The sequence below is a fragment of the Diabrotica virgifera genome, chromosome 5 (genome assembly GCF_917563875.1).
Source record: "Diabrotica virgifera virgifera chromosome 5, PGI_DIABVI_V3a".
Classification (NCBI taxonomy): domain Eukaryota; kingdom Metazoa; phylum Arthropoda; class Insecta; order Coleoptera; family Chrysomelidae; genus Diabrotica; species Diabrotica virgifera.
In genome coordinates, this window is record NC_065447.1 from 49768345 (window position 1) to 49792648 (window position 24304).

Sequence of the window (24304 nt, forward strand, 5' to 3'; positions counted from 1 at the left end):
GAAGCGGTAACGATTAATTCCATTTCGCATCCTAATTAGAGGGTGATTTTCACGATTTTTGTTACTAACAAAAAGAAAGGGACCAACATTATTTTGATCGTAACTTACTTACATTTTCACTCGCAAATAACTGGAAAAGTAATAACTTTTAAAGTGAAAAAACAATATAGAAAAAAGTTGCTTAGGATTATTAGTTAGTTCATCCAATTCAGGACTTATTATGAACGTATATTTTTTCACCCCGAGAAATGGTGAAAGTCACCCACTGGCAAAAGCACGCATCGGCACAATTTCACTTTTTTTTTCATTTATATGTGTAGGTAGGTATGCCAAATTTTTTGATGAATCGATATTTTTTGTATTTATTTATAAATACCTACACAAAATTTAAAATTTAATAAGCAATTTCGTAGTGTGTACTTGTGTAGTTCAACATGTCCCAAACAAATTAGAAACGAAAGAAGCAAAAAGCGCGTTAGAGCGGGCCCCTGCGCGGCCCGGGCCCTGGATCCGCGGAACCATGCTCAGTACGCCACTGACTTGAATTCAAAACGTACAATCTCCAATGACATTTAATTGTTCCTATGAAAGAGGTGATTCGTTTTTCTTGATTACGGAAAATTTAGGAAACATGGAGATTGAACATTTTGGAACTATACACCTCATATGGAAGATATCAAATGCAAGGATGAGGAACGACTGTATCCCAGTGGCGCACACCCCCTAGATGCGACACTATATTATATATGCGAAGTTTTCGATTCTGTCACCCTCACTGAATTGAAAAATGGGCCAAATCCTATCTTAAAGTTTTGGAAAAAACTCGTCAATCCATATATCAACCATCTATTTTGGTCCAAGGATGTGGGTTTTACGGCCATTCCCATTTGGGGCCCGTTTTTCGTTCTCGTCCCCAAAACTCCCAAAATTTTTGAAAATTTAAGTCCGACCTCTATGGCTTCTGATACTAGTGATCATTAACTTTCCAACGCATGTCTAATTTTGAAAATCGCTTATACCGTTCAAAAGTTACCGAGCTCAGAAATTTGACTCAATTTGTATTTAGGGGAAATCGGGGGAATTCTGCGCACCTAAGGTAAAATACTTACAAAAAGCTTCCTATGTCCACACACACTTCCATAATTTAACTACTGAAACTTATATCTCTTGGGAACGTTATTCCCATAAAAAAAGATTAAAGTTTTACGGATTTTGAAGAAAAAAATTTATTTAAAAAAACTGTCATTGCGCGGTATTCCCCCAAGTACGGGGTAATTCTGCGCAGAGTACGGGGTAATTCTGCGCAGAATTAAATAAATCTGTATTTGAAAAAAAATTTATTGCAAAAAGCAAATATTGTAAACAAAACAAAATTCTTAAACACACAATTAAAAATGCACATTAAAGCAATAATTTTACTTTCTGACTGTTTTTGGTTCGACCTTGGCACACATATCGCACGTATAATTAACTTCTGAATCCCAACCACTACATTCTGAATGAGCCCAATTCGAACACATTACACAACCGTACCAGATTTCTTTGTCTCGTCCGAATTCATCGCACACCAAACACTCCTCATTTTCTAATGTTAGATCCACATCATCTAATTCATCATCATCACAAAGCTGACTCTCATCATAACTTTCAGACTCAGAATCATCAAAATGTATAAGTTTCTAACTCCAGCTTTCTTGCTTAGAGGTCGTTTCTTTGCTTTAGTAGCCAGTTTTCCTTTGGTTCGTTTCGTTCTTTTCCTGGTTTCAGTTTTTTGATATCTTTAGCTTATTTCTTAGGAGGTCTCTTTTCTTGTTTTATATCTAATTGCGCTTTTAGTGGCGTGGAAGTGGAACTTTTCCTTATAATTTTGGCAGGAACTTTTTCAATAGGTACACTAGACTGAGTTTTAATATTTCCTGACGTTCCAGGCTGGGGTGAGTTTGGTGGTTTGATTTCAATTTGGCATTATAAGATGGAGTCATGTGCATAGTTTTATCACATCTCGATGATCCCGGTTAAGGTTCGGCATTTCTAGGTGGAGTTGGGGTTCGATATTTCTGGATGGAGTTCTCTGCAGACTTTCGTCACATCTCGACTGCTTAAGGGCACTGTCATCATTAGTATCGGCGGTTTCTGGAATATTGAACGAGCGACCTACTTCTCGTATTTTTCTCCCAGATCGTATAGCATTGATAGCAGCTTTTAGTTCATCTTCTGTCCATTTTGATCTTTCGGTTTTCCGAGTGTAAGCACGAGGCATTTTGGAATCTAAAATGCAATACAAACAGTATATCAGCAAAAATTCTTATATGGGGCAATGCCGCGCAGCCCGAAATTACTCCGACACAGCTGCGCGTTATTCTCCCTAAGTGAGTAACATAACTTAACTTATCACTGTTCGTTAATGACTAAATACACTGTTGTACGTGAAACTATCTATACATATAAAGTAAAATTATCATTGAATAGTTTTAATGAAAATTAATAACAAAAGCACTTACCACTTTTTAAAGATTAGTCAAAAATTACATCAACGTCTTGAAAAGCAAACAATCGGTGACCTTGTCTAAACCAATACTACAAATGCAGTCATATTACAAACATGTGGTCGGCTAGCAAATACGAGACGATACGTTGTGTTCATTGTGGCAATACTTATACCGTGTTGCCAAGATACTAATGCGCGGAATTCCCCCGTGCGCGGTATTCCCCCGGATTCCCCTACTACACCGATCTGAATTGTTTTTCTATGTTTCAAGAGGGGTCCGGGACGATTTAGAACCGGTGTGTTTTGTGACTTTTGGCCACCCATAAGCCAGTTATAGGATTGGGTAGGTACAACTGACCATATTTTTTGAGTAAATGTATTTTGGGTTCAAAGGGAGACAGTAAAACCGATATCTGATTCAAATCATTGCTTTCTTTGCTCCATGTTTGGATATTTTATGTATCTTTGTTTCTCCTTTGGTCGTATAAACTGTTTTTTTGCCACTTGTTTTTATAATCTTCTCTTTTATTTTTTCTTGAACTTCGTTTGACCACCATCAGCTCTCTTCATTCTAGCAGTAGGTATCTCTAGTGATATTGGGAATCTTCTTCCAAATTTTATTAGGATTTCCTTTCATGCTCCAACACAATCTTTGAAGTTATACTTCTTTAGGCGCGATTGAGATTGAGGGTGAATTTATATTGATCTGCGCGCATGCGCACACCGACAGTTTGGTATTAGTCTTTATACGGGCTCTGATTGGGTGTTGAAATGATCTGTCAATAATTGTTCAATATGGAGGTTATCGGTAAACAAAAATGTTGTATAATAAATATATTAGTTTTTATTGTTGTGAGGACAGAAATAAAATCAAATTTATAATTATAGTGACTTTTTAAATAGTTTTGAAAAGCCACAGGTACGTAATTCTAAATGTTTCAGTTGTATTCCAATAAAAAATTATCTTCATATCTATTTAGAAAATGTAAAAAAATAATGTACTTACCTAGTACTTGCTATGCTATACCCCTAGTAGGCAATGCTTTAATTTACATAATCTGATTACGAACAAACTTTCTACAAATTTTCATCTAATGTATCGTTTTCTTACTCTATATGTTGTTGTATTTTAATTCGACAAAAATCAAACTAATAAAAATTCATATAAACAACATGTCAAAAAGTTGTTCAGTTTGTGTATATTCCCACACGACGAAGTGTATTCCCACATGTGTATATTCCCACATGACACGCGAAGGTGGTGCAGTTTGAAATCACCTCGAATCTCGTACGGCGGGATACACGGGAAGTAGGTTCAACCCCAATGCAAGTTGTATCATTTTTTTATTGAAGTTATACTTCTTTACCGGCGATAGAGGGTGAATTTTTTATATGGTAAAACCTAGCGACCGGGCGCATGCGGATTATAACTTTGTTCTGATTGGATGTTCAAATGACATGTCAAAAATTATTCAATATGGCGGCTGTGGCACAGCTGTAGTTAGATTATTTATGGTTGTTGCGTTTTAAAATTTGTGTGAAAAGAAACAACAAACAAAAGTTAGTTAATAGTTATACTGCCTTTTTAAATAGTTTTCATATACCTATATTTTTGGACTTTTGGACTATTTTGGACAAGGAAAACTCATTCTAATTTGGTAAGTAGTTTTTATTATAATCATATTATAATTATACATTTGGATTAGGTTGAAATGCATACATTTATTTTCTCAAGAATGCGGATTTTAGAGGGAAATCCCAAATTAGGTTCGATTTTTATTTTTAAATTATGATTTTTTGGCGTAGATTTATTTATCTAGTAGGTATGTAATGCTTTGATTTACATACTTAATTTGATTACCAACAAAAGTTCTACCAATCTTCATCTAATATATTGTTTTCTTACTGTTTTTTTATATTTTTATATTTTCTTCCACAAAATTTAAACTACATAATTTAATTTTCAAAACAACTGTCAAATAGTAAAACGTTCAGTTACCGTATTTTCCACATGATAAATAATGTGGGATTGGACGAGTGAGTCTACGCTTAGATTACGAATCAAAGTGCCACGAAATTCACGGGTTCAATTCCCGATGCAGGTTTTATTTTTTTATTTTTTTATGCATGTTATGATTGTAAGTAGTATATTTGTTATGTAATTCTTTTTTCAGAAAATGCGTATTTAAAATTTTTGCCAACAATTATTATCGTTCACAAATCATTTTTTCTTTGTGGCATTTTTCAATGTGTTTGTGTGCGTTTTATTCTTTTATTTTTTTAAATTATTGGTATTGTCTTAAAAATCACCTAATATGTAGTAGAAGTATAACTTCTTACGTGCGTACAAAGTACACACACATTCTTGTTTTTTTATAGATTTTATGATTGTAAGTATATTATTATATAGGGTGTCCCAAAAGTAGTGGAACGGTCGAATATTTCGCGAACTAAACATCGGATCGAAAAACTGAAAAATAAGTTTGTAATCATTTTTAAAAATCTATCCAATGACACCAAACACCAACCCTCACCACACCCCCTGAAGGTGGGGCGGGGGGTAACTTTAAAATCTCAAATGGAAACCCCTAGTTTTTCTTGCAGATTTGGATTCGTTACGTAAAAGTAAACAACTTTTATTCAAGACATTTTTTCGAACTGTGGATAGATGGCGCTTCAATTGGAAAAAACGATTTTTCCTGATACCATAGGTAAATTATAGAAACGGTCTAATATCTCGAGAAATACACTTCCAAATGAGAAACCAAAAAAGAGGTTTTTAATAGTTTTTGAAAACCTATCGATAAACACCAAACATGACCCTCTAACCCACCCCCTGGAGATGGGGTGGGGGGTAAATTTAAAATCTTAAATAGCAACCCCCACTTTTTATTGCAGATTCGAATTCGTCGTGAAAAATTAAACAACATTTATTCGAAACATTTTTTAAAATTGCTGATAGATTGCGCTAATAAATCATATTTTTCCAATTAAAGCGCCATCTATCAACAATTCTAAAAAATGTTTCGAATAAATGTTGCTTAATTTTTCATTACGAATCCGAATCTGTAATAAAAAGTGGGGATTGCTATTTAAGATTTTAAAGTTACCCCCCACCCCACCTCCAGGGGGTGGGTTGGAGGGTCATGTTTAGTGTTATTCGATAGGTTTTCGAAAAGTATTAAAACCTTTTTTTTTCGGTTTCTCATTTGGAAGTGTATTTCTCGAGATATTGGACCGTTTGTATAATTTACCTATGGTATCAGGATAAATCGTTTTTCCCAATTATAGCGCCATCTATCCACAGTTCGAAAAAATGTCTTGAATAAAAGTTGCTTACTTTTACGTAACGAATCCAAATCTGCAAGAAAAACTAGGGGTTTCCATTTGAGATTTTAAAGTTACCCCCCACCCCACCTCCAGGAGGTGTAGTGGGGGTTGGTGTTTGGTGTCATTGGATAGATTTTTGAAAATGATTGAACACGTATTTTTCAGTTTTTCGACCGTTCCACTACTTTTGGGACACTCTGTATAATTTTTTTCAGAAAATACGTATTTAATTAAAATTTTTGGCAACAATTATTGTTCAGAAATCATTTGTGGCATTTTTCAATGTGTTTGTGTGTGTTTTATTCTTTTATTTTTTTAATTTTTGGTATTGTTTTATTAAAAATTTTTGGAAAGTAGTAGAGAAACTGTTTAAAGTATATTGTTTTCGTTGAAATCATATAATAGAAGTATAACTTCTTACATGCGTACAAAGTACACACATTCTTTTTTTTTCTCTTGTTTCAGATATCACTTTTTATTAGATTTTTGAACTTCTCGAGTCGATTATCTGAGTTTCCATCGCATTTTCGAGGCGGAATCCTGGTGTTACTAGGAGTTGATTTCTTCTGGATTCAAGATTGCTACTCCTGAGATTAACCTTCCAAACTTGGGCCGGTAATTTGTGTTCAAGGTGTTCTTTTTTAGACGGGCAATGTTATTCCTATATCGAGTATGGAATACTCGATCAAAACACCATACACGCCGACTTTACACTTGAAAATGTCCTGGAGGTAGGTCTAGAAATCAAACTGACTGCATTCTCACTAATAGTCTCTGAAGATCATCAATCCAAACAGTCATATCATATCCATGGGCAATATGCGGATCAGATCGTACTCTCTTCGTAGCTAAAATAAAGCTCAAACTTAAAGCGCTCAACAATAGGAGAGGGACAAAGAGGATATGACAAATAAAGAAGGACAACCTTAAGGTATCGTCGGCTTATTAGATATTATTCACGGTTATTCCATTTACAATAATACCTTCGGTTGTCTCCATTAACGCTTTCTTAAATATTTCCCCCGAATACAAATTAAAAAGTAAAGACGACAGTATACAGCCTTGCCTCACTCCTCTTTTTATATTATTTCATATTATCCACTCTCTCTCTTCAATCCTGACCCCCGGAGTGAGTGTAGTGGTCGACTTGATGTCGTGTATTATCCGTTTCCAAATATCTCTGTCTCTGGTCATTTCTTTTAAGTCATGCATAGGTTTTTTGCATATTCCTGTAATTTGATCGATGCATCTTGTTGGGGATCTTTCTCGTGATCTTCGGCCTTCCACCTTTATTTGTATAATGGGTTTTTCCATGTTTTCTGTGTTTGCTCTCATAACATGCCCAAAGTATTGTAAATGTTGGAGATGGACTTTACTGAAGGGTCGTTGGCTAACTTTTAGCTCTCTTAAAGTTGAATTATTTGTCCTACGGTCGTCCAAGGAATTCGTAGCATTCGTCTGCAACAGAACATTTCAGTGGCGTCTATCTTTCTCCTTTCCGATTGTTTCAGGGTCCAAGATTCACATCCCTATTGGGAATATTAAGTAGTTGATCAACCTCATCTTTAACGCTCTTGACATTCCATATTGTGGTCATTTCTGCTGTGGCAACTTGTGCTAGAGCACATCTACGTTTTATTTCTTCCTGTAGTGCCCTGTATTTGTGATCAATGATCCCAGATATAAGTATGAGCTCACAATCTCAAACCGGTCAATTGTGGTTATGTGTGGATGATCGTTATGTAGTCTATCCATTATCATGATATTTGTCTTTTATATGTTTATTTGCAGACCAAATATTTGACTTTCGTTTTCACCCAGTCATATAAGATCAATCAGCTCTGCTTGACTATTTGCAAAACGTCATCTGCGAAACGTAGGTTGTTTATTTTATGACCATTTATTAAGATGCCTTTTCCCATCCTTCAAGTGCTCTTCTCATAATATGCTCCCCATAATATTGAATAATTGTGGAGATAGTATACATCCCTGTCTGACACCCCGTTCTGGATGAAATTCGTTTGAAAGTGTGTCAAGTACTTTAACTGATCCAGTAGTGTGTTCGTATAGTTCAGTTATAAGCGAAATAAGGTGTTGTGGTACGCCTACTTCTTTTATTATTCTCCGTAAGTGCCTCCACTTGACCCTGTCGAACGCTTTACGATAATCTATAAAGCATATATTGAAGTGAAATATTGAATTCCCTATATTTTTCGATTATCTGCCTTATATTCAGCAGGTGTCCTCAAGTGCCCCTACCTTTGGTAAATCCAGTTTGTTCTTGTGGAATTTCTCTTTGAAGGAATGTTTTTAGTCTCTCATTGATTATCTGATATGGCATTATCTTGCTGGCATGTGATATAAGAGAAACAGTTCTACAATTGTCGCATTTATGGAAGCTGTCTTTTTTATGTATTGTCGTTATTGTAGATTTTGTCCAGCTTCAGGCCATTGTTTGGAATGCCATATTTGGTTACAGAGTAGATGAAGTAATTTTACGCCGGTCTCTTTTGCGGCTTTAAACATTTCTACTGTTATCATATCTGGACTTGGTGCTCTATTATATTTGAGCGTACTAATCGCCAGCCTTACTTCATTTTTAAGTATATAAGATTCTTCTTCCACCTCATAAGGATGTTAATCAGGAGTTAAAAATGGTTTTAACTGCTTCGTTTGAGAGAGTCAACCACTTTCTGAAAAATTTCAGAGTGCAGGTTATACTCGTTTCCGCACGCACCAAGCCTAAACCTGTAGTTTAAGCGCAGTTAATAGTACATTGTTTACCGGGTAGGAAAAGCTTAACATTCCTGAACGACTGTGAAGATTGCTAAGTCGAGGCGCAAGCCGAGACTTAGCAACACAGAGTCCAGGAATGTGGCTTTTCCTACGAGGTAAACATACTATTTTTCCGCAAATCGTTTAAAATTCGACTGATATTGATTGATTTAAAAAAACGCGATAATTTTATTCCCAAATAAATGGTGCTTTAAAATTCCTAATAAAATTACTTGGGTTACTATGGAAACGTATTGAGGTTGAATTGTCAAACTTGACGCTTATAAATTTAATTGCTGGTGTTCTCGAAAGTAAAATGATAAGTGATGATGAAATTTCCATTCCTGGGACTCCTCCAGAGCTGGTTGAGGCAGTGAATACTGCTTCATTAGAATTATTGCCAAAGAAATCAAGAGAAAAGTACGAAAATGCATACAGACGTTTTATGGATTATCGCATGAGTAAAAATACGAGTTCTTTCTCAGAAAATGTTGTAATGGCATACTTCCTAGACCTTTGTTTAAAGATGAAATCTTCAACATTATGGGCCAATTATTCAATGCTAAGGTCAACCCTTGCACTTAAACACAATGTAGATATATCTACATACTCAAAACTTCGTTCTTTATTGAAACGGCAAGCTCAAGGTTATAGGGCAAAGAAATCTAAGATTTTAACAAAGGAAGAAATTGAAAAATTTATCCAGGAAGCTCCAGATAAAGAAAATTTAATGATTAAGGTAATTTACAAGGTTTTAATAGCAATGTGTTTTCTATCATTTATGTAGAACACTAACAACTGTACGGAAATATCATTTCCTTACAGTAAGGAAATGACATTTCCTTACAGTAAGGAAGTCCTGACTTTTTCTTCAAGAAATTTTGACAGGAATGTCAAAATTTCCTGGCGATTTGCGGAAAATTTTGTTATTGCAAAACTATAATTTTTAATTTTAATCAAAATATTATACGTTAAAATAAAAATAAATTATTTTTTTCGGACAAAAAAGAGGTCCGACACCCGCAAGATATCACTCTAGCGCTGTACAGTTTTGTTATTACAAAACTTTTAATTTTCAATGGAAAGTAATTATAATTACTTACTAAAGATTGTCGATCTCTTGTCCGACAAATATACAACCTCGTTTTATATCGTAACCGCCACGCTAATAGACACACGGGTACATTGAGCTAATACAGTCCTGGACCCTTCACTTGTTGCACTGTTTACTTTTAGTCGACGAACATAGTGGAAGCGGTTCCCGCTTACGGTCAAACCGCGCGGACCCGCTTTTAAACGTTTTCAAAATGAATGCAGAATGCACGTTTTTAAATGTACACGAACATCATAGTAAAAGCAGGTTCGCGCGAGCCAACCGCTTTAACCCGCCTGACCGCTTTTACTCGAATGAGAATTTAGTTTGTTCCGCGTGGTTTTAATATTTTAATATTTGTACAATGAATAAGGAGGCATTAATTGCTGCCGTTTTTGAAAGATCCTCTATTTGGGACACGAGGGAGAACGATATTTCACTTTCTTTCATTATCTTATTTTAAGTTTTGAAATATGTAGATGATGATATTATTATATATATATATGATCTCCATCAATTATTTTTTCGCGATTAAGAAAATGTATACCAAATGTATACCTTGTCAGTTTAGTCAAAACAGAACCAAAAGCAATCATATCGTAATCAGAAGACGAAATTTTGCTATAAGTTATAGACGCAACTGACAAATTTGAACGAGTTCTCTCGCTTTTACAAGTACCCGTCTTCACTACCATTCCCGCGCGCGACAACTGATCAGAAACGCGCGGTTTGCCCGTAAGCGGAAACCGCTTCCACTATGCGTGCCACCATAGGCACACGCCTAGTGACGTCTAGAACGTCAGAAAATGTAGAGAAACCGAGACGATACCGACAAAGTACAAGTAGATTACCACTGTTTAAAAAGAATTTCGTTTTTTATAAGTTTGCGTCATTTTTTTTTGTCGGACAATTACTTTCTTAATAAACATGTATCTAATATTTGAACGTTCAAAAATTAAAATTATTACTTTTGTAATCGCAAAATATAACCTGCCATAATTAACATGTTTACTACTCTGGGCTAATTAGCAAAATTCATGGAAAAGTTATTTACCAGCAATTTTATTGCTGAAATCGAATTATAAGATCCTATATATTAATAATATAGGTATGCGAAATCCGCAGATAGTGTGCTACTTTTTTTATAAACAAAATGGCGCCGACAAATCGTAATTTTTTCAATTATAGCTCTATAACTCCGAAGATTATAACTTTACAACCAAAACACCTTAATAAAAATTCACCGCAATTAAATTCTGCATAGAGATATGTTTTTGACGATTTGCTCCGACGAAAATTTTCCTCGGAAAATGCGGGTTTTCCTAACAAAAACTCTAATTTTCAAATAAAGTTTTAGGTAAGTAATTATTAATCAATAATTAAATAACTTAGTAACATCAAAGCTTTCTTGGTATATATTGTAATTCCAGAAGCCGGTGAAAATTAAAAGAATATTTTAGCAACAATTCAATTGTTAATTAACAAATTACGATCGCAATAATAACCAAAATAATCATGATACATTGATCAAACTTATAAAGATTATAAAGATGAGATGCTTATTTAATATTTTATTGACAAAATATAAATTTTTCTTTTTTTTGCATAATCTTTAAATTTTGAAAAAAAAATAGTTATAATACGCTGGTCTAATTAGTAAAGTACAAAGAAAGGTTATTTACCAGCAATTTTATTGCTGGAATCGAATTGTAAGATCCTATATATTATTAATATAGGTATGCAAAGTCCGCAGATAGTGTGCTACTTTTTTTATAAACAAAATGGCGCCGACAAATCGTATTTTTTCAATTATTGCTCTATAACTCCGAAGATTTTAACTTTACACCAAAAACACTCAAATAAAAATTCACCCCAATTTAATTCTGCATAGAGTCATGTTTTTCCCGATTTGCTCCAATGAAAATTTTCCTCGGAAAACGTGGGTTTTCCCAACAAAATCTCGAATTTTCAAATAAATTTTTTGGGCCAGTAATTATTTCTCAATAATTATATAGCTTGGTGAAATAAAAGCTTTCTTGTTATAGATTATAAATTCAGAAGCCGGTGAAAATAAAACGAATATTTTAGCAACAATTCAATTGTTAATTAACAATTTACAGTGGCAATAACAACCAAAATAATCATGAGACATTGATCAAACTTAGAAAGATTATAAAGGTGTGATGCCTATTTAATATTTTGTCGACAAAATGTAAATTTTTCATTTTTTTGCATAATCTTTAAATGTTTAAAAAAAATTGTTATAAACAAATTAAGATTTCTCAGAAATTGTTTATTATATTCTAATTTAAAAAATACTTAAAATGCGTATTTCATAGGTCTTGAAAATGAATGCTTTAAAAAATTTTTCCAACCATTTGCAAAAAAGTTATGAAACAGCAAAATAAATATACCAAATCTCCGTTGTTTATAATTTGTTTTAATTGTTTCAAAGCTTAAAAGTTAGTCTATGGTACAACCTAATTACTCACAAAGAATGTCGAAAATTAGTGCAATGGTTATATTTTAATCAAAAATTAAAAATACTTTTTTTTGTAATTTTTAGCGCAAACGTAGGCCTGATACAGAGTAGGAGCTAAAATGTTCACTCGAAGCGACTGACACGCAGCATGTATTATTTATTAAAAGTGTACATCACGCGGCCGGTCGTCGCTCCGAGTGAAAATTTTATCTACAGTACTGTGTTACTCTACTTTCGCGCGTGTAAATTACAAAAAAATATATTTATAATCTTTAATTAAAATATAACTATTAAACTGATAATCGATATTTTTTTTGTAAATAATTAGTTTGTACTTTAAACTCACTTCTACGCTTTGAAAGAATTAAAAAATATTATAAACACAGTAGTAATCGTATGTTTATTTTGCTGTTTCGTAACTTTTTTACAAATGGTTGTAAAAAAGTTTTAAAGCATTTATTTTAAAGATATTTAAAATGCGCATTTTAGCTATTTTTTAAAATTATAATATAATAAAAACTTTCTGAGAAACGTTAATTTGTTTATAACTATTTTTTTAAACATTTAAAGATTATGCAAAAAAATAAAAAATGCATATTTTGTCGACAAAATATTAAATAGTCATCTCATCTTTATAAGATTTCAAAGCTTGATCAGTGTATCATAATTATTTTGGTTATTATTGCGACCGTAAATTATTAATTAACAATTGAATTGTTGCTAAAATATTCTTTTAATTTTCATTAGCTTCTGTAACTATAATCTAAACCAAAAAGGCTTTTAAGTCACTAAATTATTTAATTATTGGTAGATAATTACTTATCTAAAACTTTATTTGAAAATTAAAGATTTTGTTGGAGCAGATCGGGAGAAACGTGTCTCTATGCAGAATTTAATCACGGTGAATTTTTATTTTGGTGTTTTTGTTGTAAAGTTAAAATCTTCGGAGTTATAGAGCAATAATTGAAAAAAAAACACGATTTTCGTGCGCCATTTTGTTTATAAAAAAAGTAGCACACTATCTGAGGACTTTGCATACCTATATTATTAATATATAGGATCTTATAATTCGATTCCAGCAATAAAATTGCTGGTAAATAACTTTTCCCAAAAATGGCCTATTCTCCGATAATCAGCCCAGACTATACGTTGTCGGACTAACGAAACGAGGCTGTAAATTTGTCGGACAAGAGATCGAAAATCTTTAATTAATTATAAGTACATACGTTCAATTGAAAATTAAGAGTTTTGTAAAAACAAAACTGTACCGCGCTAGAGTGACATCTTGCGGGTGTCGGACTCGATCGACTCTTTTTTGTTCGACAAAAGCAATTTATTTTATTAAACGTTTTTCTTTAGTTCAATAGTTTGCGTCAAATATTTAGACGTTAATTTGATTGCCAATGCAAATGAATGAAAGTTTGCAGATACAGGGTGAGTTTTTAGTGCGGGATCGGTTGATAATTCCATTACGGTATAGAATATCGAAAAAAGTTATTTAGAAAAAATGTAGGCAATAATATTCTCCACGCTTGGAAAATATGTTCATTTCTATAGGGTGATCAATAACAGCGTGGTATATCAAACATATAATTTTTTAAATGGGACACCCTATATATTTTTTCATATTTATATTCCCCTCATAATTCTTGTTCATAAAATATAGGGTATTGCATTATTATACAGAGTATTTAACAAGTTATGACCATTTTTATTTCGAAATCCCTATAAGATTAACACCCTGTATATAAAGAAGTAATTCATAGACAATAATTTGTTTTATGTAGTAAGATAAACAATATACTGTAGTTTTTAAATTAAGTCTAATTGAAATCATTGACGAATGTTTGTATACAGGGTGAACTACAAAACCTAATTACGAGTTTCTCTATTTTTTTAAATGGATCACCCTATATTTTATTTTTCAAAAATAATGTATTTATTATACTCTTTTATATTTATATAGCATTCCCTATATCTAAACTTATTACTTTCGGAGATATTTTTAGTTTTCTTCAACTTTCGAGAATACATTCAATTTTTCTAGTAGAAATAAGTTGGTATTGAATGATAATTAAACAAAATTATTTTTATTCAATAAATAACTAACACAAAATATAAACCATAGCAATATGCAATGAATGTATCAATAAATGTGATATTAAGGAATTATCATATTTCCCTAATATACAAGAATCATACAATTCCTACAAAAAAATATAGGTATCTTGTGTATAATCAAATTACAAGATTATTTTTATTTAATAAACAACTCACACAAAACATAAATCAAAACAATATACAACTAATTTAATAGTTTTTAGATTATTATATCAACAGAATTCTAAGCCAAGAAGTTTTTAGTAACACATTCCTAATTGCAGATTGTGACCCGCAGTTATTAATAATATAATTTTCATATTAAATTTCATTAATATGCATCAAGAAATCCCTACTTTGTTAACACTCAAACTAGGTGATCTATAAATGTTTAAGGTGATATTGTTAGAGATTATGAGATTGGTCCACATTTTTTGACGGTTGAGGTTTTTATACGATGCACGGTGCTTCAGTTCTTCCAAAATTGATTTTTTTCAAGTGTTGCTATATAAAAAACCTTGTATACCAGAAGCATCCAACAACGCTTGATGATATGAAAAATAGAGTAAAAGAAGCTTTTAATAATATTGACTTACAAAAATGTTAGAAGTTGAAAGTGGTCATTTTCAACATTTACTTTACACTTATATCCTTAACATCACATTAAAATTGGTACATTCATTAAATTTTGTTATGGTTTATTATTTTTTTGTTAGTTATTTATTGAATGAAAATATTTGTTATATTATTACATAATACTTATTTGTTAAGTTATTTATATTTATAAGAATTGACTGTATTCCCTTCAAATGAAGAAAACTAAAAATATCTCAGAAACTAATAAGTTTAGGTATAGGAGATGCTATATAAAAATGAAAGAGTATCATAAATACAATATTTAAAAAAAAGTAAAATATAGGGTGATCTTTAAAAAAAATTGAGAAAATCGTAATTTTGTTTTGTAGTTTAAAAGTGCTTATAAAAATGAATGTTCTACTAAAAAACTCTTGGCTTAGAATGCTGTTGATAGGTATATCAATCTAAAAACTGTTACATCAGTGGTATATTGTTTTGATTTACATTTCATGTTATTTATTGAATAAAAATATTCTTGTTATATTATTATCTACAATACAAATATTTTTTTGTAGGAATTTTACGATTCTTGTATATTAGGGAAATATGATAATTTCTTAATATCACATTTATTAGTATATTTACTGCATATTGCTATGGTTTATAGTTTGTGTTAGTTATTTATCTAATAAAAATAATTTTGTTTCATTATCACTCAATACTAACTTACCTATTTCTACTAGAAAAATTTAATGTATTCCCGAAATTTGAAGAAAACTAAAAATATCTCGGAAAGTAATCAGTTTAGATATAGGGAATGCTATATAAAAATGAAAGAGTATATTAAATACAATAATGTTGAAAAGTAAAATATAGGATGATCCATTTAAAAAAATAGAGAAAATCGTAATTTGGTTTTGTAGTTCACCCTGTATACAAATATTCGTCAATGATGTGAATTGGACTTAATTTAAAAACTACAGTATATTGTTTATCTTATTACATAAAACAAATTATTGTCTACGAATTACTTCTTTATATACAGGGTGTTAATTTCATAGTGATTTCGAAATAAAATTGGCCATAACTTGTTAAATACTCTGTATAGTAACACAAAACCATATATTATATGAACAAGAATTATGAGGGGAATATAAATATGAAAAAATATATAGGGTGTCCCATTTAAAAAATTATATGTTTGATATACCACGCAGTTACTGATCATCCTGTAGAAATGGACATATTTTCCAAGCGTGAAGAATATCATTGCCTACATTTTTTTTAAATAACTTTTCTCTATATTTTATACCATAATAGAGTTATCGACCGATCCCACACTAAAAACTCACCCTGTATATGCATTCACGGGAACAATACACGAATAGTCAATATTTTTTTTATGTTTATTAATTGTTTAAATAAAAAAAAACGGTTTTAATGGAAAACTCTTAAATTCTCTTGTTTTTTACAATATGTAAAAACTTGAAATTTTTACGGATTGTAGCTAATGATATGAACTATACATAATTTCACTTTTTACGTTAATTGTTTACGTTATGCTTCATAAATAAACAATAAAGTTTCAAATTTTGAACGCTCATATATTTGTTTACGAGTATATAAAACTCGGCGCTTATTCGTGCCAAATATCAATACGATACGAAATAAAGCTTTAACCAAAACTCGAATTCAAAAAATTCGTGTTTTTATCGTAGTCTTAGAAAAACCACCGGTAGAGACGTTTTGTGCTTCAATTAACATTAGAATTCGTTTTGGCGTATTATAGTCCGTTCTGTAACGGTAAAATATTGCAAAACCTCTAAATTTTAAAGAACCGCTTGGATTGACATGAAATTTGGCATACATATAGCTAACAAGTCAAAGAAAAAAAGTGATATTGTGCCGATATGTGCTTTTGCCCTGGGGGTGGTTTTCACCCCCTCTTGGGGGTGAAAAAATATTTGTCCAAAGAAAGTCAGGAAATGGATAAACTGGATAATTTTAAGTAACTTTTGTTTTATAGAGTTTTTTCACTAATTCAATACTTTTCGAGTTATTTGGTATTGAATATGTTCATTTTTTCAACAAAATAACCACACTTTTAGACGGTTTTTCGCAAATAACTCAAATAATAAGTATTTTGTCGAAAAAACATTCTTAAAAAAATATAGCCTGTAAAAAATTTAAAAAAATGGTGTATACCTCACGTCTCTACACCTAGTAGAAGCAGAGTTATAGCTAATGAAAAATAGGTTCATATTCGTCAAATTCCAAATGGAATACTTTAACGCGAAATAACCAAAAGTGAAGCACATTTCGGGGAAAACTCATTACAACTTATTTAAAGTGTTTAAAAAGAGCTTCATTTTTTTCTTATAAAAAAAATTCTAGCATCACAATTAAACAAGTTACGCTCAAAATAAAGTTAGTCCCTTTTGGTTTTGGTAAAAAAATCGAGAAAATCACCCCCTAATTAGTATCTTAAATGAACTTAATCGTTACGGCTTCACAAGTTTCTTGACTCGTGTATATATTGTTTATATGATCTGTAAGTTTCATCGGTTCAAAGTCCTTATTATTGAAAGGGCTGTAGTTAAAAGGGGTTGAACGTGTCACTGATCACGAATGTATGCAAATTTAGAAACACCAAATCTTAATCAATTTTTGTCTAACAGAAAAAAAATTTCAGAAAAGCAAATCTGACTTTTTTTGTTTTTCGAGATTTTTGGTAACTCTAACAATTTTTAAGTTATTTTGAAAAAAGTATATTTTTCAAAATTTAAATTTTTAAAAATTTTACTTTGAAACCAAATTTTTTTAAAAATAAGCACTTTGAATCGATGAAACTTACAGATCATATAAACACAACATAAGTAAAATAATTTGTGGAGCTCTAACGATTAATTTCATTTAAGTTGCTAATTAGGGGTTGGTCTTCCGATTTTTTTTTGCAAAAACAAATGTGACCAACTTTATTTTGAGCGTAACTTGCTTAAATTTAGTGTTAGAAACTTTTTGTAAAAACAGAAATAAGGATTTTTTAAAACACTTTAAAAAAGTTATAATGGGTTTTCCCCAAAAAGTGCTTAATTTTTTGGATATTCCACGTCGAAATATTCTATTTGAAATTTGGTGAATATGAATCTATTTTTCATTGGCTATAACTCTGGTTCTCCATTTCTTTTACTTTTTTATAAGCTATATTTTGGCTAAGAACGTTTTTTTCGACAAAATACTTACTTTTTGAGTTATTTGCGAAAAACCGTCTAAAAATGTGGTTATTTTGTTGAAAAATGAACATATTCCCTCGCAAATAACTCGAAAAGTGTTGACTTGGCGAAAAAGCTCTATAGAACAAAAGTTACTTAAAATTAGTCAGTTTACCCATTTATGGACTTATTTTGGACATATATTTTTTCACCCACGGGTGACTAAAATTAAAAATATTATAAAAAAATCAACTAAAACGCAAAAAATAAAAAAATTGAAAAAATCCAACACATTCGTTAAAGAAAAGCGTGGGGCGAAAACCGTTTATTCGATGAAGATGCGCCACGCTTTTCTTTAACGAATGTGTTAGATTTTTTCAATTTTTTTATTTTTTGCGGTTTAGTTGATTTTTTTATAATATTTTTAATTTTAGTCACTCGTAACTAAAAAAAGCGTTTCTTAAAAATTGTTTTTTCATATTTTTTATTTTAACGTAAAATCTTTTGATTAAAATTAAAAATCATAGTTTTGCAATAATAAAACCTAACCGCGCTAGAGTTACAGGTTTAGCCTTGGGGCATGCGGAAACGCGTCCAACGTGCACTCTGAAATTTTTCAGAAAGTGGTATACTCAAATAAAGCAGTTAAAACCATTTTTAAGACTTTTCTAATCATTTTCAAAAAAGGCCGATGTACTGTGGACTAGCTAGCACGATCCTGATAAAATATTTTTCCTCTTTATTTATTAAATATATGTGTACGATGTGTACATTCAAACACTTCCTATGGCAACGAAAGTAAATAAGTGAAAAACTATACCATTATCTGTTCATACGTGAATATTATGATCGATTTTTCAAACATCACCTATTAATCTCATGTAACAGAAAAACTTTATTAAGTAGCAAAATGTTGTTAGAAGCACACTTATTTGTAATTTTAAATGTTTTTCTTTTTAAACAGTGCAACTCACAAACAACGCAGAATCTAAACATTCGTAAGTATTAATTTCCTTGGAAATGGAAAATGTGTTTAATTATGCAAATATAGGTCAAAGTTAAACTTGTAGCTGTGGAATTTTTCACTTCACTTTTCTATAGGCAAAAACTACACGAAATCAATAAAATGAATTGATATTAATGTTAATCATGATTATCCTAAATAATTTTATTTATCATCATTGCTCGATTAATATAGTAGGGGAGCGAAGTATGCTAAATATGCAGTCACTAGAGCGCTTTGGGGACCTATTGGGTTGTGAAGAGTAGGTCCTAAAACCAAAAAAGTTAAGTAAAGTTTTCCATTTTAGTGGGCGCTTTCCATTTTTTAATTTAATTTTCCATTTCCAACAATCGTTTCTTCTGATTATAGCGCCATCTATCCATAATTTGAAAAAATGTTTCGAATAAAAGTTGCTTATTTTTACGTAAAGAATCCAAATCTGGAATAAAAATTTGGAGCTCCCATTTAAGATTTTAAAGTAACCCCCCACCCCACCTCCGCAAGGGGTCGTGTTTGGTACCATTCGATAGATTTTTTAAAAATATTGATCAAGTATATTTTGCAGTTTTTCGATCTAATGTTTATTTTGCGAAATATCGCGGGAATTTTATTTAAAATTTTAAATTTACCCCCCACCCTTCTCCATGGAGGCTCATATTTGGTATCATTCGATAGATTTTTGAAAAATATTGAACACGTATTTTTTAGTTTTTCGATCTAACATCCATATCGCGAATTATTCGCTTTGTTTTTGTGAAACTTTTTAACTCGCCCATTTCCTTACGCCCCGCTCAAATCGTCAGATTTTTGAAATATACATTGCTTTGCATATTCTTAACTTACCTTATCTTAATCTCACAATTTCGAATATTTTTAAGGATAGATTTTTCCCCCCTTAACGAACTCCCCTGTGTTAAGAGCCAATATAATATGGTAGAGGTACATCTGCAGGGCACCAGGTTTCTCCCTGTATGATAATCTGACCCGCTCGAGTAACTGCAAAAATCCCCGCTTGGTCTCCCCTACCATTATGAAGGTATTAAGCGCTTCTGTTTTACCGCGAGTAGAAAGAATTTGGATTCAGATATTTTTATGTAGACTTAAAATTTAAAAATATTTATATTTTTATGTTTGCTTGTGTATTTGATAATGTGTTTTTCTTTTATTTGTTTACAGTGTATCATCATAATGATCATCATCATCAACATCATTATCATGATTAACATCATCATCACCAACATCATCATCTCATTATTATCATCATCAATATTTATCTTATCATCATTACTTTCGTAATCATCGTCGTGGTTATTCGTTGCGACGCACAGTGGTTCCAAGTGCTGAAAACGTGGTCATAAGGCTAAAAAAGTCCCTATTTAGGGATTTCATGTTTACAGTTGTTTTCTCATACTATCGTAAGGTATAATCGCAGGTACAAGGCTCAGACTGGATGTATTCTGGTTCATAGCTCAGGAATAAGTGAGTCATGTCCGAAGTTATTTTGGCCGGCAGAGAAAGTGAAAAATAACGCGTATATTGAAAACGCTGTAAAACGTTTTGTAGTTTATCAATTTTATCGCTGTAAAGCAGATTCTTCTTTTTTAAGTATGGAGTAATGCAAGATGTAAGTTAACTTAAGATTTAGTAACAATAAATGCCTTAAATTTGTTAATCCATAAATAGTGAAAATATACTTGAAATAATCAAAATTGTGTAAAGATACATTCAAAAAGTACAAAATTCTGCATAACTCTGCGACGAATGTCGCAGACATTCGAAAATATATTATAGTAAGAAGATACAGAATAACATTGGTCTAGCTGCCTATAACTGCCTATGCATTACTGGCAGTTGTTTGAATACAAAAATGGGAAATGATGCATATTACATGATTCTGGTGATTGTTGAGTATGTATGGGCGATTGTACATAAGTAATAGGTTCTGAATATTGTACTTCATAAAGAAAATGTATTGGTAATCAGCAATTTCAAGTCTCTTATAATATAAACTTGCGTTTTGATTGATATTTTCAATTTCTTTCCGCCATGTTGAATCCACCATTTTGTTTTTAAGAAAAATAATGTTATATTCGTAACCAGCGATGCCAAAAACCCTTAACCTTTAACTACACGCGCTGGCGTACTTTGTACGCCAGATATAAGAATTCTACTGAAAATATATTTAAAAATTTAATTTTTGACCTTGTTTATCTCTCTAACCTATCACTGGAATGTGCTTTACAATTTGGTTTAATTTCATTATAATCGGCGTTCTGGGAAGATCGTAATTTACAGTTTATTATTTGTTGTTTCCGGTGGTGGACAATATACGCCACGATTATATTAAAAAAGTAGTAATATAAGTACATATTTCAATTGTTTTTTAGTCATTATGACACAAAAAATATATTTTTCTTTATAAACAATATTTTTCTCCTGTAAAAAATCACATCTCAAATAATTTTTTATTAGTAATTTTATTTATCATGAAATCCAGTTATTCAATCATTCCAGTTTTAAATCCCAATTGGCTTACTGAGAAGGAACTCCAAGTATTCACTGACATCACTGATGCCAAATAAGGTTTATAACAAACAACTAAGTGTATTAAAAAAAAATAAACAAATCGTCTGTTTTTAAGTGTATTTTCTTGTGGCGTATAAAGTACGCCACGCGTGTAGTTATGTTATAACTTGATGCGCGGGTATTTAAAGGTTAAGAACGAAAGTAACTTCGAAGTGTATAAACAATATACGCTTTTAAAGGTTCATGACCACGTTTTTGGCATTTGGAACCACAATGCGACGCTATGACATGCATAGTGGCCTAACCCACATTCCAAAATTTTACCAAAACGCTTTTATTACATTTAAGTTATCCCTTATTTAAGTATTTTCAACAAAGCCATTTTTCAGAAAAAAAAGTATTTTCAGATGCAGAATGGCTCAAGCAACCAATGCTTAAGCCACTTGCATCTGAAAATACTTAAAGAAAGTATAACTTTAATGTAATGTAAAGCGTTTTGGTAAAATTGTGGGTTGTGGGTTAGGCCACTTGGCATCTCATAGAGTCTATTCATTTGAATAAGATAATTCAGGGCATTTTACCACGTGTGTCATTAACCACACGTCTAAGAGTATTGAAGTGCTATGTCTGGTCCGTTTTGTTCTATGAATGTGAAACCTGGACAACAAAAATAAAAAATCTTAACAAATTCAAACCGTTCGAGTTATGGTGTTACCGTCGCATGCTCAGAATCCCGTGGACAACACACATGTCTAACGTATGTGTGCTAGAGATACCTTGCACAAAGAGCGAGAATTGATGAACATCATAAAATTGAGAAAGGTTCAATACTTCGGTTATATAATGAGAGGACCTAAATATCGGTTACTCCGGTTGATCATTCAAGGCAAAATTGAAGAAAAACGCTGGGTTGGAAGAAAACAATTGTCCTGGCTGCGTAAGACAATGGAAAGGTCGAACGACTGAGGAATTGACGTTGTTAATACGATGATAGCAAACGCTTGAAAATAAGCACGACACACAAAGAAGAAGAAGGCATTTTATTAGTTGGTAGACATAAAGAACGTTAATGAACTCTTAACACAAATAAGAATCTCAGTTAAACTAAAGCGGTGGCGTCCAAAATCCCGACAGCCAAAATCCCGACAGCCAAAATCCCGACGGCCAAAATCCCGACGGCCAAAATACTGACACGCCAGAATCCCGACACGCCAGAATCCCAACAGGTCAAAATCCCGACATGCAACAATCCTCACATAAGCAAAAATCCCGACCACTACATTTTGAATATTTATTGTTTCCTTTGCAAATGCAATACCAAATCATATTATACAGTATTGAAATTGAAAAATTAATTACTTATTAATAAGTACGGGTACTAATTATTATGTATTTTAAAAGAAAAAATCATTAAACACTTCATTTTATAATATAAATGCTACACTTACTGAAATGGAAGGTTGTAAGTGACAAGATAATATCTATTATATTATGAAAGTAAACTTGAATTCAGGATTTGATTATACATATAATTATATTATTGGACTATATATTGACAAACAGGGCCCCCGCTACCATATGTGCAAAGTGTGTAATGTACACGGGCGCCATCCTTTAGGGGCGCCAAAACCCGGGGTCAAAAATTGCAAAAAAAGCAAAGAAACAAAAGAACAAAAATTAATTTTAAAATAAAAGTTGAGAAATTAAATAGGATTTAGTTTAAACACACACGAAATTTTATTAGTATATCATCCAGCTACTGCCGATTCCCATTTGCGAGAACATGTCAGAAGTCAGGCATTTTAATTTATTTTATTATGCTTTTATTCTGTTTGTTTCATTTTTATATTTTAGCCTACTAATAATAGTCCATTTACTCACGGTTTTTGTTGTAAATTTTAAAGAACCGCTTATATTGACATAAAATTTGTCATACACGTAGCTAACAAGAAAATAAGTAGAAGTGATACCTACTGTGCCGATGCTTTTACTCTGGGGGTAAAAGGGGTATTCTCGTGGGTGAGAAAACATTTGTTCAAAATAAGTCCAGAATTGGAAACTGACTAATTCTAAGCAACTTTTGTTGTAAGACTTATAGAGATTTTCACTAAGTCATTTCTTTTCGAGTTATTTGCGAGTGAGTATGTTCATTTTTCAACAAAAAACCCCGTTTTTAGAGGGTTTTTCGCAATTAAAAACTAATTTTTTTATCGAAAAAATACTCTTACCAAAAATATAGCTTACGGGAAAGTGAAAAAATAATTTATATAATAATATGAAGTCTACAAAACCCAGTAGAAAGCAGAGTTGTAGCTAATGAAAAGTAGGTTCTTATCCGTCAAATTCCAAATCGAATATGTCAACGTGAAATAAGCAAAAATTAAGCACTTTTCGTGGAAAACTCATTACAACTTCTTTAAAATGTTTAAGAAAAGCTTTATTTATATGATCTGTTAGTTTCATCGGTTTAAAGTGCTCATTTTTGAAAAAATTTGGTTTTAAAGTAATTTTTTTTTCAATCTTTAAAAAATTTCTTTTTCCAAATAACTTTAAAATTAATTAGTGATACCAAAAATCTCAAGCAGTAAAAAAATGTAGATTTTGCTTTTCTGAATATTTTGGATGTTTTGTTTTCCCGTAAGACAAAAATTGGAAGATATGGCTGTTCAAATTTTGCATACACTCATGATTAGTGACTCGTTCAGCCCTTTGCCCTTTT

General features: G+C 31.7%; 1 protein-coding gene across 1 annotated transcript in view; it reads left to right on the forward strand.

The window, feature by feature from the left end:
• The first annotated feature begins 18889 nt into the window (after positions 1-18889).
• The window catches only part of LOC114341431 (ionotropic receptor 25a), a 77604-nt gene continuing 72189 nt past the window's right edge, over positions 18890-24304 (forward strand). Inside the window, exon 1 of the mRNA XM_050652485.1 lies at positions 18890-19054. Coding sequence (XP_050508442.1) covers positions 18967-19054 — 88 coding nt within the window. The 5' untranslated portion in view covers positions 18890-18966. The remainder of the gene's footprint in view (positions 19055-24304) is intronic.